The 17871-nt window shown below is 49.3% G+C and overlaps 1 protein-coding gene across 4 annotated transcripts in view; it reads left to right on the top strand.

Annotated features, from left to right (window-relative positions):
- The window catches only part of Cpx (synaptic transmission protein complexin), a 682070-nt gene extending 664266 nt beyond the window's left edge, over window positions 1–17804 (top strand). For all 4 annotated transcript variants that reach the window (XM_077687874.1, XM_077687872.1, XM_077687871.1 and 1 more), the window contains 2 exons: window positions 10053–10188; window positions 12297–17804. In XM_077687874.1, the coding sequence (XP_077544000.1) occupies window positions 10053–10188; window positions 12297–12370 (210 nt within the window). In that variant the 3' untranslated portion in view covers window positions 12371–17804. The remainder of the gene's footprint in view (window positions 1–10052; window positions 10189–12296) is intronic.
- Window positions 17805–17871: the final 67 nt, after the last annotated feature.

Here is a 17871-nt window from a genome sequence, read left to right as displayed (position 1 = left end):
TTCAGCAGAAAATGTCTCTAACTTTTATTTTATCAAAACGTTCCCAAAAGCAAATTTGTAACAATAGGCCGATAAGAGGACCCTATCATTACGCTGAGTTTCATTTACTCGTCATGATTAGGCAGTTCACAGTAAAGTTGTAAGCGTTACAGAATTCCCGTCTGCTCTCATTACACGACGTCTGCGGAGGGAGTACGGTTACTGAAAATTACTGTAATTGTTTTGCCGGTACTTTACCAGAAGCAGTTATATGAAAACTGGACAATAAGACGACTTTATCTTCACGCTGAGTTTCACTTTGCCCTAATTATTTCACAGTGGAGTTGAAAATGCTGCGGAATTCCCTTCTGCTGTCAATACATGGACTTCTACTGAATGGAAACTCTAGTCCTCCCAGGTTTCATTACGTAATAACAAAGTCATAGGCATTACCGTTACCAAATGATAAAAAATACGGGTGCATTCTCTAACCATGTGTGTGACGTGCATTTTATACAGTTTAGTTGGCCGTCCACCTTTACAGGGTGGGATGAGTGTTGAGTTTTTTCCTAGCAGCGATTCAGATATCATTATATGTGGATTCCAGTGAGGTAATCGCGAGCATTTTTTTTTCTAATCCGAATAAGGGATTGTATGTGAAGAAAATCATTAAAAGTAAGCTCTTCATAACTTATTAATATTTTCTTTCTCGCCTCCGTCATCATGAAAGCTTTATGAAGCTCTTCGACGCAGTTTGATTCACCAATGGTTTCGGCAGAGGCCCTGCCTTCATACGCAATGACGAAGGAGGTGCGACTTCCGAAATTCCTCGATAATAAAAGTACAGGTAACAAAAGGACTTCACACGGCCATTTGCCTCATCAAGCTACGTTAGCAGCTCCTGAATTAAAAATAGATTATCGTTGTTGGGGGGTGGGGTGGGGGAGTACTTATCGCACGATTATATGCAGTAATTCCTTCAGCAGGATCCGCTGAGAAGACTTGTGGAGGTAATCATCCCTGCTGGCAAGGGAGGTTGCTAGTTCCTTCTCCCTCGCTGCAACCCTCTCTCTGCGCTTTACGCCACGCATGCAGCCAACATGGATGCGACGCAGCGGTATTCCGCCGTGCCGAAAGAGGAAAGGAGGCGGAGAGACAGACGCCCAGTTAAACACGGTTTGGAGCTACGTACCAAGCGCCCAGCAACGTGCCTGGCATCTCGATCAACCGACGAAAGTTCTGCAAAGCTTCGCGTGGAAAACTGTTTAGCGCATCACAAAGGACGGTAACGACAGTGGCAACTTCAGCGTTCATACACACGTACAACGTGCATTCTTCTCGTGTAGGTGTGGCGTGTCCACGTCGTTTTGCGCATGATGTGCATCAGTAATTCGACACGATTGGTCCCATTACACGAAGCGACTGCTCCGAAATATGCAATACTTTGTGGCGCACAGAAGGCTTGTATGCGGAAGCTGAAATTTTAAGCGATAAAATTTCAATGGAGACAATGTTTGTTTGCGGGTAGGAATGGGGGTAGGTGTCACTTCCTACGTGCGACGGCCACATTTGCCGGCCACGCAGATGTGTCGTGCCCGCACGTCGCTGCCCCACCTAAACGTGCGGTATCTTAGAATTGGGTTGCTGCTTTCAACTCGTCGCTTGCCTCCAGCGTAAGACGCACAAGCAAGCCAGCGAGATCGTTGCCAACCACAACGCTATCTCCGGAAGCGTTTTGCAGTACGATGTTATGCTCGTGTTCCCGCGCGCGTAATTAGGCCATATACAGCGTCAGAAATTGCGCGCACCCCGTCGCATCACGTTTTAGACGACTCATAGAGGTGGTTATAGCGGCGATGTTTGAGGACCGAAATGCCTCGTGGATGGCCAGCAGCGGTCATCGTTGATGCTGTGATGGTCGAGCTGGAACCACCCAGAGCCGCTGTCGAGAGCTCGAGGAGAGCAGGGGGACGTCCTCTCCATATAGTTTATGCCAAGGAGAAAACTGGCTCTGCAACCTCTTGAAGCCGTGAAAAGACCGTGTGCGTCGGGATTGCCTTAGCTTATGACGTTTCAACGAACGCAAAAATATGCTAAGTCCACCGAAAACGACGATAGAAGTGTTTATTTACATGTCATCAAGAAACAAAGAAAACACGCCGTAGCATTTAAGAAGTGAAATAAAACGCTCCCTGTTGCGTTCTTGTTCCTTTTCTGATTTTTTTTTGTCTTTTTTGTACTAGTAGGTCTACGTAAACAGTTACTGTCTGCGATTCGTCTGTGATTCGTCCGCGATTATTATGGGCCAAGCCGGCGGTTACACAACGTTTAACTTTCAAAATATCCCACGAATACACATTTTGATAATTTCACTGTTGTTTTAATTAAAGGAATACATTACGAGAAGAACCCGCACAAGTTGTATACATACGGAAAACACTGCACCATAATAAACCCATAGCTAACCGACGAACAGTTCGTAATGCCTTACGAACTGCGTCAGTACGGTTAACCACTCTCCAATTGTTTTGTCGTATGTATACATTCTCTACAGACTATTTTTATATATTATTCTTTTAAAATGGTAGTGAAGCAATTAAACTGTCTGTATTGCGAAACTTAAGAATAGTTTGTAACAGCTGACTTCGCTGGTCACAACTGCAAACGAACCGCAGACGATAAATGTTCACTTAGACCTCGTACTGCGAAAAAAAAAACATAAAACGCAAGAGTGTTCGCCTTTCATATATAGTATATGTAATACCTGTGCTATAAGGCCGTTTCAAAGGCCTCCCGAAGGCCGTTGAACCAATTGTCTATCGGGCGCCTCATTGTAAACACATTGTAAACTTGTGGGCGAGCGTTCAGTTGTCAATCGAAAGCCGCCGTTTAGCACAGGCATAAGAAACTATATCGACCTCACCAGCTTCTGTCAGCCTCAGAGGCTATCAGGTGGGCTCCACGGCACCGGGTGAGCTGTCCCTTTGTCTGGGGCCTGCTTTCCGTTACAAGTTTTCGTTATGAGCACAGACAGGGAAAAGTTTCCAAGTGCGGGTGGGTCAAACCTTTCTCTGGATTGATTTCTGACGTAATTTACCACTTCCCCACACCCCCTTCTTTTGTACTGAGCCACATCTACCGAGAAGAGGGGAGGGGAGGTTCGCTGTTCAGGATATATAATGCGGGACACCAACATACATGACTATAGACAGCCATCACCTTCCGCGCCGGGGCACATTTCAAGGCGTTTGCGACCTAGCTCTCGGTGTTAGTTTCCAAGGATCTTGCGTGCTGTCTAATGTTGTTAACCGGTATATAGCGCATAGTTACTGAATGGTACGTGTTATTCCCACCAGCTTTGCTGGTCATCCACTTCTGCAGGACAAGATGACTCCGTTTTTTTTTTATCTAAAATTATTGCACTTTCCTCTACTATTCATGGTATTCATCGGTGTTCTGAAGACCTGAGAAGTTCTTTCTGTTTCGTCACCCGCCGCGGTGGCCAGTGGCTAAGGCGTTGTGCTGCTGAGCACGAGGACGCGGGTTCGAGTCCCGGCCGCGGTGGCCGATTTTCTGATGGAGCCGAAAAACAAAAACGCCCGTGTGTACGAGATTTCGGCGCACGATAAAGATCCCCAGGTGGTCAAAATTAATCCAGAGGCCTCCACTACGGCGCGCCTCATCGCCTGCGTTGCGTCGGCGCGTTAAACCCTACAATCAATCAATCTTTCTGTTTTGTCGACGTCGTTCGATGCATGTTCGTGCCTTCTAGGCGCAGTTACCGATTGTGGAACTCGACTAGGGGTGGAAAACGACTGCAACGAACACTTCGATGAATAACAGCTTTGCAACCGACAAGAGCGACGTGCCCATACTATTCTACAGCACGCTATATTTGAACATGGCTTGGCACATTCGTGCGCTTACTCACATTCATAGCAGAAAGCGTTCAGCATCTGGGCAATTTGGCGCTACTCTGACTCGAAATGCTGAGCTCATTTCGGAGGTCCAGGACAGGTCCGCGCACGTCCCTGAAGGACCGGTTGCTGACAGAGCCATTCCGAAGCTTAACTCTGTCTTGGACGAAAACTCCCGGATTACCAGCTGTAAAAAAAACAGGCAAAGGTTTTGACTGGCAAACATTCCGACATCTTAAATGGAATCATATCATCGGGCGTTCCGAAGTACAATTACGCCCTGCCAACTTCAGTCAAACATGAGCGGTCTTTTTTTCTCACACAAATATCGAACGAATGGAGGCGGAACTTCAAGCAGTAAGGCATTGAGATGGTGCTACTTTGTCGTGGCTTTTACGGACTTTATCTCAGTGCTGAACCACCCTACATTTAACAAATCAGTTGAAAAGGCGATACTTGCCTGACTTATTTTTACGAAGAAAATGAATTTACTTCACCACAGCACAAGATTATCGCGCTGTTTTTATTGTAAGTCAGGAATTTGTCCTGATATAAGCTGCTTAAGAGAATAACCATTGAGCCTATAAATTCCCCAGCGGTATTCGACGCCTATATATGCCGAAATGAACCTTTTCATTGCATATATATACACCCGCCTTTTTAGTGCTTATAGTTCCGCTCTCTATACATGTCTACACTAACTTCGGCTTTCTTGTAGTACTTTGATATTCATAAACCGCCCACTAATCCCTAATCGGCTTGAGATCGCAATCGCGTGACCGCGTGACCGGTTACAATGTTGTCAAGTTTTCTTGGGTGCTTTTAACAGGTGTAAGTGGGGGTAACAGTTATAAGTTTAATCTATACGGTCTCATTTTCTAGCTTAAGTGAATCGCGCGCAATCCCGCGACTATTCGATTCAAGTTCTATTTAGGTTTAAAAAAGATAGATCTACGAATTCGGGGGACCATTTGAATGATGACCGAGTAGTAGTCTTGCGCCCGATGAAGTCAGCCAATCATTCACTTGCTCATCGCTAAGACAACCGAGGTGAATACCATTTCTTAAGATGAAAGTATGTGGTTATAGCTCTTTTTTTTTTCTTGCACGAGGGGTCATTGTGTGCCAGCGTACCAACGGGTCCCTTTGGCAGCGTGCCTGCTGCTGCCGGTGAGCGGGCGTTAACAGCGTGCCCTGGTTCCTAATGGTTCTTTTCGGTTCGCAACTGTCAACATACGCTCGAAAGAATTCGCGACAAAACACTCTACTGCACGGCAACGGTGTACGAAAGAATTCCGGACAAGAGGCAGCGTGCTCTGAGCCAGCTCGCGGCCTTCACAGATCAATGGAACGGTCAACTCAATGGTACACTCGCACAAGGCAACGCAATAAACAGCAAAATGGGCGTCCTCAATGCTTTAAGAAGTTTTGATAGGTTGCCAGGGGTGGCGCGACATCTATCACCACTCTTGGGTTGCGGTTCTCTTGCACATTCTTAAAGGGGTACAAATACCGCATTTACTTTTAGGTAATCTAAACAGCCACGTAGACGTGAACAATTATTTTTTGGAGTGTGATTTTGAGCTCGGAGAAACAGCCCATCTTCTCTTCCGAAACGCCGCAGCTGTCGAAATCGACACCAGCATGACGATGTTGGGCGCAAGACGGCAGTGTACACATGGAATTAATAACTGTACTGCTAGCTCAATAACGTGTGACATCTTTGGTGTTGTTTTCGGGAAGCACTGGTTACGCCACAGTCAAAATTAAAGCCGATAACAGTGGTTATTTTGTACTCGCTGGCGCGCAACAATTTCACACTGTGGTCGCCAACGAACTCGTAGGTTTCACACCGGCAAACTGTCTGCGAAAAAGCTTTGCATCTCTGCCAGTTTATGCTACTGGTTAGCGAATGATAGGAAGATAACACAGGGATTACATCAATGGCAAGCGCACTGACAATCGTCTTCATTCTATCTCATGGACTTATGCAGTTCCACTCTATTTCTTAGCGTGTAAGTACTTCATATATTCAACGGCAAGCGGCTAAAAGACGGGCATTGTTCCTAAATTCCGCGCCGTCAATATTTTGGGAGTAAGCTTTTATCGCGGGGCGAAAAGTGGACCGCACACAAAGCCCGTAGTGGGGGTCGCCTAGAGAAAACAAGGCGCACTCGGTGCGCGGTCTTCGCCGTGCTGTTTACCTTCCTGGTTCAGATAACAAAGGCTCGGATTTCTATGTCCCCAGCGTGCGTTGACTTTTAATCAGCTGCGCGAGCGGGCTGCAGAAACAAATGAACCAGGCGCAGCCGAAAGGGAACCAGCGGAGCAAGGGGCTCGACAAACGGTAAGGGTGCACCTCAACACGAAAATCAAGGGGCCTGCTGCTCATTCTCTTGTCCGCACGGCTTACCGCCGCGGTCTCCCCGGTGCCGCTTGCTAGGGAGAATGGGCCAGCAGGAAGAAGCGCCGGTCCTGGCCACGTGAAGAAGGGAAGAATTTCTCTCGTGCTCTTGTTCTGACCACCACCACCACCACGGGGCATGGCCAGCGAGCCGTGTGCCAGGCTCGCCCGCGGAATCTAATTAGAGGCCCACCGAAACGGCCGCGTGCGCTGTCGCTCCCTCTCCGCCGCTCACCTTTGCTCTTCGTTCCACTTGAAGAGCTCGCGGCTCTGGCCCAAATTCGCTCCCACGCCATGAGACTCCGCTCCTCGTCGCACTTTGTTAGACTCTCCCCGCTCATCGCACGCGTTCTCTTCTCAAGATTGTCAGAACGTGATACGTAATCAGAAGTCGTGAAGAAGTTTTGAAAGCACGCGGTACCCGCTAAGGATGGCAAGTGAAACAAACTCATTTTGAATCCCATGCTGTTAAACGCCTCGGTAACAACATTTGTTGCTTGTTTAGTTTATCCTCATTTTTTATTTCGTGTTACCGTGCGATTCCATTTTCTGTGCTAGAAGCATTACTGGGGTATTATCCTTGGTTGTGCTTCTTCCTAAGCGTGCTGGCGGATCTCTTGTAAAGACCTGGGGTAGGAGCAGTGATAGCACAAACGTATATTATCAGATTACTGATATTCGTAATCCAATATTGTACAAGGTGCCTGCAGTATATAAGAACACAACTTCAGCAGGCTCTAAATTCCCCAAATGTGTCATTCATTACTCTACATCTTTACTACTAATTTTTCTGCAGTATTAACCATTCAACTTTGCACATTGGTGCCATCGGGGTAGCTTCAACACTCATGACGTTTGAAATACAATTTAAGGTATTAAACTAGTTGGTATTTCTCGACGATTGGCACCTTCCATGCCCTTGAGGCTAGTCTCAACGCCATCAGGTCAAAAGCAACTCCGTCCTTGGCTTGGCTGCCAACGCTCCTCTAACGACGCCCGATCGCCACAGATTCTGCCCCAGCTAGAAAGAAGACCATAGAGACTCTACCCAATGAAGATTTCAGTGCAGGGCTGAGAGTTCTGGTATTGGACACACAAACATCAAGGATGATCCGCAGAATTCTCGGATAGCGGAAACGTAGGTTTTTGCAGGTATGCAAGCTTCAGGCGGTCAGCAGCCTAATCGTAATGTCATTCAGATCGGGAGCTCGTGTGGTGGCCGTACCAAAATATGTCAATGCAATTAGATTCCCTGTTGTCTATGCCATGTTAATTGTTCGATGTATACAGAACTTGCAGCGGTTTGTTGAGCCTTTGAACAAATTATTCCAGCTGCTCTTCGACGCTATTTTCAGATTATAATCATGCTCTCCAAAGTCAGGACGTTGCGTCTCAGTGGTTGCCGAGTCACTTCAGAATCATCGGCAACGATTTAACTGATGGAGTTGCCCACTCAGGCAACGAATAAGTCGCGGCGCCATCACTAATACAAGATGCCGGCGCACACGATGCCGGCATATCCGTTCGTCAATCCCCCACTGACGCTTCCGCATTTACTACAACACCAGGAGTTCTTAGGTGTTCTAGGATTTTAGAGCGAAAGCTCTACTACCACAAGCACAAACCCCGAAAACGCCTCGTAGCGTCAATCTGACCTTCAAGTTCAGCCAAGGTCAAGCCAGTGCCCCGTGCGGGCGCGCGAAGGGAAAGCGTCTAATCACTCGTTCGTTCCAAGCGCAGTGGTGCGGATAAGGGCATACGAAAAAAAGAGTACGGGCGCATGCCATCAGAAAATGATAAAAGGAGGCGCTGGCTGCATCCAAGTTCATGTTCGCGCCTAGACCGGTGTGTGCGCCGAGTACCGTCTGCATTTTGTCTTGCGGTTCAATTATGTGCGTGCTCACTGTGCGCTCTCGGCCCGAAATCCGAGCTATCGCTTGATAAACTTGATTTAACTGCGTTCAACCAAGATATTTTTCCCCATACAATGACCGAACGTGCTTTTTATGGCAATATTGTTGTAATTTCACCCCTTTTCCCAATTTGGGCCTCACTGTACCAACCAACTTGGCTAGTCCAACGCATACCTTTTCGGCTTGTTTGGTGCCATAACCTGGTGCGATTGTGCATTTTGTGACCTCACCCCAATTAAAGTTTGTGGTCACTGCTTCCCTTTAGCTCAAAAAACGACCTACCATTGCTTTCACGAAAGTTGAAGATTCACATAGGGTTCCAAGTGAAAGCACCTGTATAAACAGTGGCTACGGCGGCCCGCCCTGCATGACGCGTCGAACGGAAAGACATTTTTCCAGGTAGCGTGCGCAGGCTTGCAACCTGTTAACGACGCCTACACGCCGCAAGAGCGGACGAGGACAAATGTCTGCCTCGTTCCACCATTGTCTAGGACAACCGGGAAGTATGTCCAAACTCTGGAAATTATAACACGCCAAAACAAACCGAAGAGGGAACGCGAAACCAGATCAAGAGGATGGTGTGATGGTGCATACCTACTCCGTCAGCTTCATATTTTATTCCTTGCATAATGCAAGGTTGCTCATGTACTTAGTCGCCATCGTAAGCGCGTCAGTTATCCGACGCATGCTGAAGCGTTCCTAGTTGTTTTCGTTAGAATGTATACTTCATTGCAAACCCAGACCTTGCAGGCAATTTCCCTTGTATTTATGCAAATAACCTGTTGCTTCTCTTGCGCATTTTTTGAAGCTTGCTATTGTTTTCGTTATAATGTATACTTTATCACAAAACAGATCTTGCAAGCAAGCTCTAGTATATTTGTGCAATGCACTTGATGCTTTTCTTGCGGAATTGTTAGCATTTGGTTACACAGGGTGTCCCAGCTATCATGCACAAGATTTTTAAAAAGAGCAACGGCGTAACTCGTAGAAAACCTAGTGCATAACGTTTCCAGTGCAGTGTAGTAGCGGCCAGTAATTTTTTGTTAATTATATTTAATTATCTAATTGTAATTAATTTTCGAACTCGAGAAGTACGCCCCAATCATTAGAGTGTTAATGAGTCACTTGTAGGTACCAACCCGAGACATCTAACTGCGGTATTTTCTGCGACATGCTAATTGCATACTAATTTATCATGACTGATAAAGAAACCCCGCGAAATATGAAAAATACCACGTGACTGCGCTTCAGCCCGCATCATAAAGCAGTGCCGCATCACCGCAGTTAGATGTCCCTCGTGGGTACCTACAAAAGCCTCATTGACACTTTAATGATTGGGACAGTACCTCTCGGGTTCGAAAATTAGTTACAATTAGCTTAGTAAATATAATTAACGAAAAATTACTGGCCGCTACTCCACTGTACTGGAAACATTATGCACTAGGTTTTCTTAGAGTAACCCCGTTGCTCTAAGAAACCCTAGAGCAACACCCTGTATAATAACAAACTGTTTAGCATCGCACGATCCCAAAATAAGCAATGCCGCGAAGATGTGAAGAATTTCGGAGAAAATTACGCAGTAACCTCTTTGTAGAGGCTTGCCTGCGCAGCTTTTCGGTTCCATGGCATGAACATTACGTCACACGCTGGCAGTGTACAGGGTACACACTCACGCCAGTGAAACGTCCGGTTTACGCTCTTGTTTAATCCGCAAGGCAAAATTGGGAGATCAGCCTAATTGGCGAAATCTGCCCTTGTGAAACGTCCAGCCATTTCGCCAGGGGGAGTTTTCTCCAGCGCGCCCTTTGACTCCGTTCTTTTTTTTTTTTTTACCCGCAGTACGGCATCAAGAAGAAGAAGGAGGAGAAGCCTGCCGAAGTGGATGATTTTGCCGCTGGCAGTCTCAATCGGCGAAAAAAGACACCCGAGGAGATCGCCGCGGAAAACGAGGCCGCGGAACAGGATGATCTCACAAGTGAGTCACGCTTTGCCCTTCTCTTGTGGCGCCGAGCACGGTGCGGCCGGAGATAGACCACTTCTTTTGATAGCTGCGGCTAACTTAATCTAAGTTATATGATGGGCGTAGTCGCCAGGTTTAGATTTGGGGTTGAAGTGCACGTGATTTGTAACAAGAGCATCTGGCAGCGTCGCGTTGTCGAACAAGATTGACACAGCTCATAAATGGAGTTCATTGCTAGTGTACGCTTGCAGTAAAACGTTGATGCTTGGGAGCAATTTGGTTTACCCTGTCGCCTTAGCTGGTTCGAACTCCCTAGTACCTAAATAACTGTTACGGTAAAATACATAGCGGTGGTAAGAATATGCAGTGTAATTTCGTTTAAACGAACTTCACGTTAGCGAACCTTTCGGATAAGCGAACTCCCCTGAATTTATTGCGTACTCATGGCGCCAAATGTAAATACGCTTCCGCGGGACGAACTTTTTTAATGGAAATTTAGGACCACCGAACTTTTTTTTTTCCTTGGTGAAACTCTCCGCATATTGCATGGTTTCTAGTGTCGAATAAACGAACTTCCCTTGATCCCCCCCCCCCCCCCGCCCCATTCCCCCCATCTATCTTGGGATTGTGAGCGGTCTGATTCACTTCAAATACTTTATGTAGCCAGTTTAGCTTGTACCGGAGCTGTACCCACTCCCAGTGGCTAACATCGTGAATAGGTTGCGTATCAATAGCTTGAATCAGGACTAATAGCGTGCTGGTTTGTTTGCACGACTCACAAGGAGTTATACGACGAATGGGCTGCCAGGAACGTGCTTGGCACCACCGGGTAATTGTTTAGCTGTTGGGCCATATATGCACCGGAGGTGCATATAAGGCCCAACAAGACGCACTGAGCCTAGGCATATGCAGCCAGTTTATAACTACCGTCTTGCTGACTGCAGCAGTGATGAAAAGGGCAGTGTTTTCCTTAGGCAATCCACGCGAACAATCCGAGAGATAATGGAATTGATGACGAGTCAATATGTTTAATTATATTTGAATGTGTCGAGTCTACTTTGGCTCCTAAAATATGGTACCTAGAAATTCAGCTGGTCTGCCGTTCACGACCCTCATCAGTGTCCTTTATGAATGAAGCCCATCAGGCGAACCTGGTCTTCTGCTGCAGCGGCCCCTAATTGCACTGACCATGCTTGCTTTCGAGACATTTGTTACGAACTAAACTGTCATGTTTTCTTCTTTTTTTTGCCTGAGTAAGTTTTTCTGGACATCTTGTAATTGTGTATAGCAGTGTGCACGCCTCTGGTGGTCTGTTTGCCGCAGCGAGCAGGCAAGCACAGCGAGTAGCGGCGGGAGAGCAGACGAGGTCGTGTTTTCGCGCTTAAATTCACTGATCCAGAAAGAGAAAAAAAGTAACGAATGAGGGCAGAATAATCGTCAGAGCAATTTAGTACTTAGAGTGGCAAACGGGGGGTGGCAAACAGGGTGCGTGCAGTGAAAGAGCCCTGCAGTCGACCGGTGCGCTGCTGGCCCGTTGGTTTCATTCCTGCCGAGACACGCCGGTGGGTGGGAAAACTGACCTGGATGGCAGACTAGCTTATTTTCTAGAGACTATACTTAAAGCACTCTGTTTGAGCGGTTTCATTTTAGCTAATTTTCAGTTAAACGACGTTAAGTTCGTTCGATGGAAGTTTCACAGTACAGTTCAATGCGGAAATCCGTAAAATAAAAAGCCGTCCCAAGAATCTCCTCTGTGAGAGTTTTCAATGAGGAGTTTATATAACGGAACAATGTTTACTGGTGTATTCAGGTTCTGCCCGGCGAAATTCCTATTCATTTGGCCTTTACAGGTCCTTGGACAGTTGTGGTAATGACAAATTTAACGTGCGAATAGCATACATACAGCCCACGTATCGAACTGACTATTCGATTCGGCCATCAGTCGAGTTTGGAGCTCCGTGAGGTGGCGCTCGAATGTGCGGCCAGTTAAGGCCCCTTTAGGGACCTTACGGCCAGTTGGCGAACGCTGTGAAGGGCCCGGGCACCCAAGCTGTGTGCGGTGTCGGCGTGGCCGGCGAGTGCACTGAGGGCGCCCCGTCGTGCGCGTCTCTCGTTCCTCGCAGGACTGCGGAACACGATCGAGACGCAGGTGAACGAGCTGAAATCGAGCATCGAAGGCAAGTGCGTTCTGCAGTGAGTGCGGGCCTCCAGCTATGCAAGCAGCAGCAGCAGCAGCAGCAGGGCGCAACAACAATGCGCCGCCGCAGGAGAGAAGCAACACCTACGAAGACGCAGAGCAAGGCCGCACAGGGCGGGGGAGGACACGGGGCCGCGGCCCCGGGGCCCGCTACAACGGATACTCTATTTTTCGCCCAGACCAGCAAACACGCGCTCTTCCAGCGGCCTGCCGGGGGCGTGCTCGGAGGCACGCGGACACAAAAGTACAACGTTGGACGAGCTCCGGCGACGCTAAAGGCACCCGCCGGTCCCCCTAGTCGTCTTCCCCTCGGCAGCGAGGCTGAATCGGCCATTGGCAGCCTCCCCCAGAGGCGCTCCCTCCCAGCGCGCCCCCCGCCGCCGCCGGCCCACCGCCTGGGGACGTCTTCTGCGCGAGCCGCACGCCCACCACGCCGCCCGGCTCCACTCTTGCTCGCGTCGCACTTCTTTTCACGCTCACGTCCGGAGCCGTGCATATGCCCTCCCCGGGGTAGGCAAATACATGGCTTCTGCTGACGCCGAAGCGTTGCTGTTGTTCGGCGTTGGCGCTACAAAGATCGTCTTCAACCAGCTGCGTCCCGCCACTGATGTGTATTACTTCGTTTACTGTCCGCCCGATCGCTGCAACTCGAGGATGCCGTTTGGCCACATTCCGAAACAATAGAAGAAAACGGCCCACTTTGACCACAAATAGGGATGAAAAAAGGTCCTTCATTGTTCTTAATATTTTTCTTGTTAAAAACTTTCTTCTAAAAAGGAAGCATTACCCTTTAATTGTAATCTTTTCTTTGTTATTTTTGTTATACTGTCGTTCTCTAAACAGTTCTGCGTGTCCTAACGGGGACAGTCGAGGATTTCGACTTAATTCCCTGACCAAAGCTACGGAACGTTACTAAGAATTTCTGCTTTGTTCCTTTGTATTTAGGAAGATGGGTGGGAAGTTCACGATGTTCCCCCTCACAGCCCCCCCCCCCCCTTCCCCCCAAACTTTATTGCCTTCATTGGAACCGTGCGGCCCGCGGCAGGCGAGACGTCCTCACGCGGCTGGGTGCTCGCCGACACTCCGGGCCCTTCTGTACTCAAGGCAAAGCTAAGAGGCGAAGCTAAGAGGCGAAGCGAGGACCGCAACATCCCCACGGTTCTCCTCAGCGGTTAGTTAAATAGGAGCGCCGAATGGTTTAACCCACTCACAAATAACTCGGAAATGGTTTTGGACGACGCCCAGACCACAGCGACCGGTCAACGGCCCTGATTCTGGTGCACTTGCTGTGTGCGCGCTTTGCTATTTGATCTGTGATTGCGGGATGCTTCCACGACAAGCACTGCACTCTAGAAGCCAGAAAGTTCTGTTTCCCTCATAGTTCGGGAGAAAACTCGAACGTTCCCCGCGACAGTGCTGGCGGGACGTTCCCCCGTCCCAGCTCAGCTCGGACTGCAATGAGCTCAACCGGTTGTCAGGCCCCAGCTGCGCTTTGCCTCTTGCGTCCACGAGGGGCCGGATGAGAGCGTGCGCGGCGGCGGCGGAGCGCGACCCGGGCCCTGTGGAGCCGGAAACGGCCCCGACCACTGCGCCAGACAGTTGCTCAATCGGGGAAGAAGGCGCGGCCGGCCGAGCCTCGGGAGCCCCTCAGAGGCCTCCCGCAGCTCGGCCCCGGCCCTCCTGGTCTGTCTCTTGCTTTACGTGTACATATACAACAACCAGCTGTATCGTTGTGCTCTTTCGGGGTGCCCGCGTGGTGTGCAGTATTCGCCCCCGAAATGCGGTGTTCCCGTTTGCTGTGACGTATGTGGCCCTCTTGCGTCTTGGGGGGGGAATCACTGTCGGGCAGACAGTGGCCTGTTCGAGCGACATGTCGACACGTATTTTCTCCTTCTGTCTGAACGCGCGCCTGTGTCACTCTCTCTTCTTTGTTACCCCCGCCCTGAATGACAAGGGGACGAAAATGAAGGCTCTGTGTCTTTGGCTCCGAAACAAACGGCTTGGTTCATCCTTTGTGTACAAGAAAATGACCCGACTTTTGTAACGTCGGCGTTCTTTTGTGTGTGCGTGTGTCTGTAATCAGTTGAAAGCGCCGGTGGTGGCATTGGGAATTTGAAAGTAAAAGGAATTTTGGAGGCTGGAGGTTTATCTATACGACGCGAACGTAAAAAATAATGAAGAAATGCATAAGCTGGGATGGGCCGTTTCCAAAGGGGGAGAAACGGGTTTAGTGTGAGTTGCGTTTTCTCTTTCTTTCGCGAGACCCTGCATCGCGTTTCTAACAGTGTTGTAGCTGGCAGTTCATAGAGTTGGACGACAACACATCGGCACTCCTGTGGCGCGCTCTTGAGGCACCCGCAAGCCCTCGGTCATCCGCCATGCAGGCACAGAGGTTGATGTTTACCCCACTATTTTTGTCCCTCCCAAACACACGACATGGGAGCAGCGTTGGAGGAAAAAGGCCAAGGCACGGGGAGTCTGTGAGGGCTTAACAAATCCTTTTTGGCGAATCTACTTCGAGGCGCTTAGGCTTTCGTTAACGACGAAGGTCATGCTTTAGTCAATGTTTGCTCACAGACGGTCGTCGATGCATATTTGTACAGTATATGTATTTTGAGAGTTGCTGCTTAGCGAAATAGTTTTCTGGCTCTGTACAGCAATAACTGGAAGCCTTCGTGCGCCTTCTGTGCAGCGGTTCGAAACGCACTGTTTGGAAAAGAGACGCGTTGTAGCGGCCTGGGGTTAATGCCGCTAAATTCGTGCGAGGGCTATTTGTCGTACTCTCGCCGGACTAACATAAGCCGTTGTTGACTTTAAAAGGAGACTAAATGGGCAGGAAGAATGCGAAGAGAACTTTTGCAACGTCGCAAGTAAAGTTTCCTGTTCTCGAGTGGTGTAGCGATCATCTGGTGACTATTTTTTTCGTCGTCACTCTGATGACGGGCTTAGGCTAGTCCTCTGCTGCCACTCATACGCGCACTGAAACAGGGCTTACCGTGGGAAATGGAAAGACTTTGATGGTTGCTGGTGGAGGCGGCATGATTTAAGAACCCAAAAAACTAACCAGCATACCTATTCTTGTAGGGGGAAAATCTGCATGTAATAGCAGTTCAATCAATGTCTCTGCTCATTCGCTTTAATCGCAAGAGTCTGTAATATTTTGGCGATGGAGTGGAAAGCTCCGCGCGGGGGCACTCTTTGAATATTCTTATCGAACCTGACTCGTCGGAGTATTGCCCCAGGCTAAGAATAAAGCCGGTATGCAACGAAGCTCTAAGCCCCTGGTTGTCCGCTTATCTGAGATGACTGCGATGGCTAGCTTTCTCCCAATCGGCTTTGACGGAGACAACGCCGCGGACGTGGGGAGTCTGGCTCAGAGGGACACGCTACTTAATCTCTTTTCATGACATCGATTGAAACGCGCTGCAGAAATGAGTTGCGCTGCCCGACGAGGCACCGGTTTTTTTCCCAAACAGTCCGTTTCGCCGCCGGCATCCTTTTTTCCCTTGCGTGTGCAAGTGCCTGTAGATATGTTATTTTTCCCCTCAGAAGCCTAGACGTGCAGACCCGTGAAAGACGAACTCGTGCTGTGGGAGCCTCCCTCTTGCACCGGGCTGCGCATGCGTAGTCAGGCCTGGGGCGAGAAGTGGTGGCGCCCGCCGGTCAGCCGACCGTGTGGTGGACGCCGCGGTGTTTGCTGACAAGGCCACTCCCCCCTCCCCGTTGTGGTGAAATAAATGGTAATGTGAAGGAAAAGAGTGCAAAAAAGGCTGCTGTTCTGCCTCGGCGTGTGTGCTGTCTCAAAGGGCTGAAACACTTAAGCAAGCGACTGGAAGGAACTCTCTGGACGACGGTAAGAGCGCCTCACGAAAGGCGATACATCGGCCTGCGCCTTCGCGAAGCACTGTGAAGTCACGGGCTGGGGAAAATTCTATTTCCGCCCTGATCAGAAACTGTGGGCAAATGTTAGTCAAGGGACTTGCGGTATACCCTGATTCAAAAAGCCGAACTGCTCTTTTTCAGGGCATCAGTTTAAGACACGCCTTGCTGGACTTCTCACGAATTCAAAGGCAGTCCTGGTTGAAGAATGACAGCAGGCAATTAAGTTAAGCTTCTAGAGGGCCTTGTGTAGTGGAGTGTTATACTCAAAGCTGGCTGGTGTATACGATAAAAAACACGTTACTAAGCTTGAACAGGCCTTGCAAAGCTTGGGGTAAGGTGGACCGGATATTTTAATGGCTCAAATGGACTGATATGTAATACGAAGACGATTAAATACAGGAAATCAGAAGCACATTTGGCATTCATGTTGTAAAACACAAGTAAAAAAGCCTTGATTTATGTTAAGCGTTCGTAAACTGAGCGTTCGTAAACTGAGTACACGAGGAATATAGGGAGACCACCGTCACGGCCCCACATACATCCATTTTTCATGGGGAAGAGAAGGGAGACAGAAACGGGTATTTTTATCAAGGCATAACCAAAAGAAACATTACGTGTCATCGCTAGTCCACAAGTTTACAAACCCCGCTTCGTCGATGCAGGTGGCTCCCTTTCACTCAAGGTGGTAGTTAGAAAATAATTTCAATTTCACAAAAGATCGTCTCAATTCGTGAGGCGCTTCTACCGTTGTTCAGTTTCCATTTCAGTCGGTTCTGAAAAAATAACTTGTTTCTTTCTTTTTTTTTTTTTTTTTTTTGCCATCCCGGAGCATTTACGCCGGGGGGCCATCGAGGCAAACGCGCTGTGCCGGTCGAGGTGCGGTCCCTGAGGCCGGAAGAGGCGATAGGTCCCCAGGGCGGGCGGGTGCGGGCGGCGGGGGACTTGCGGGTGCCTCGGGCGCCCTGTGGCGTCCCGGGGACGGCTCCAAACAACGAATCGCGCGCGTGGCGGGGCGCGTCTCGGTGGCAGCGTGCGTGCGCTGCCCGGGCGGGCCACGGAAGTTGTGTACGGGCACCGCTGCTGCGTCGCCGGGGGACGGCCAGCTAGAAGGGCCGCGACCGCTGCACCTGCCCTGGCCCTCCCCTGCACAGCTTCTCTCGCAACCCTGGCGACACACAAGAAGAAAAGGTCCATACAACGAGTAAAACATTAGCGCTGTGCTAGAGTCTCTCTCTCGTGCCCGCCCCGCTCCCGACCCCCCTCGTGTTTCATCTCTCTCTCTACATAGGTTCGCAGCTAGCTGGCTTGGAGCTCTCCAAGGCATTAGGCAAGGCACCGAGATGCAGTTTGTAGCGGTCTACTTCTCTGCCACGCTCCCGGGCGGACGACGGCGGTCTACCGCGAGCCACGTGGCCGGGAACCTCGCTCGCTCCGCACCTAGTGTAACACAGTTATCTGTCAGCTTTGTGTATAGGTGCTTGCAGGCCACATAATGAACTCACTAACCGTGTGTACACTAACCAGTGATTAAAGTTCAGAGTTTAAGCTGGTGCACCACGCCTCGTGAGTCTCTCGCCACGCGACCGCGCGGCTCTCGGTAGCCCCGGCTGCGTGCTGTC

Source organism: Haemaphysalis longicornis, unplaced genomic scaffold (assembly GCF_048455015.1).
Source record: "Haemaphysalis longicornis isolate Haplotype H1 unplaced genomic scaffold, Haemaphysalis longicornis Haplotype H1 scaffold_1, whole genome shotgun sequence".
NCBI classification, from domain to species: Eukaryota; Metazoa; Arthropoda; class Arachnida; order Ixodida; family Ixodidae; genus Haemaphysalis; species Haemaphysalis longicornis.
This window is presented reverse-complemented; position numbering and strand designations above follow the sequence as displayed.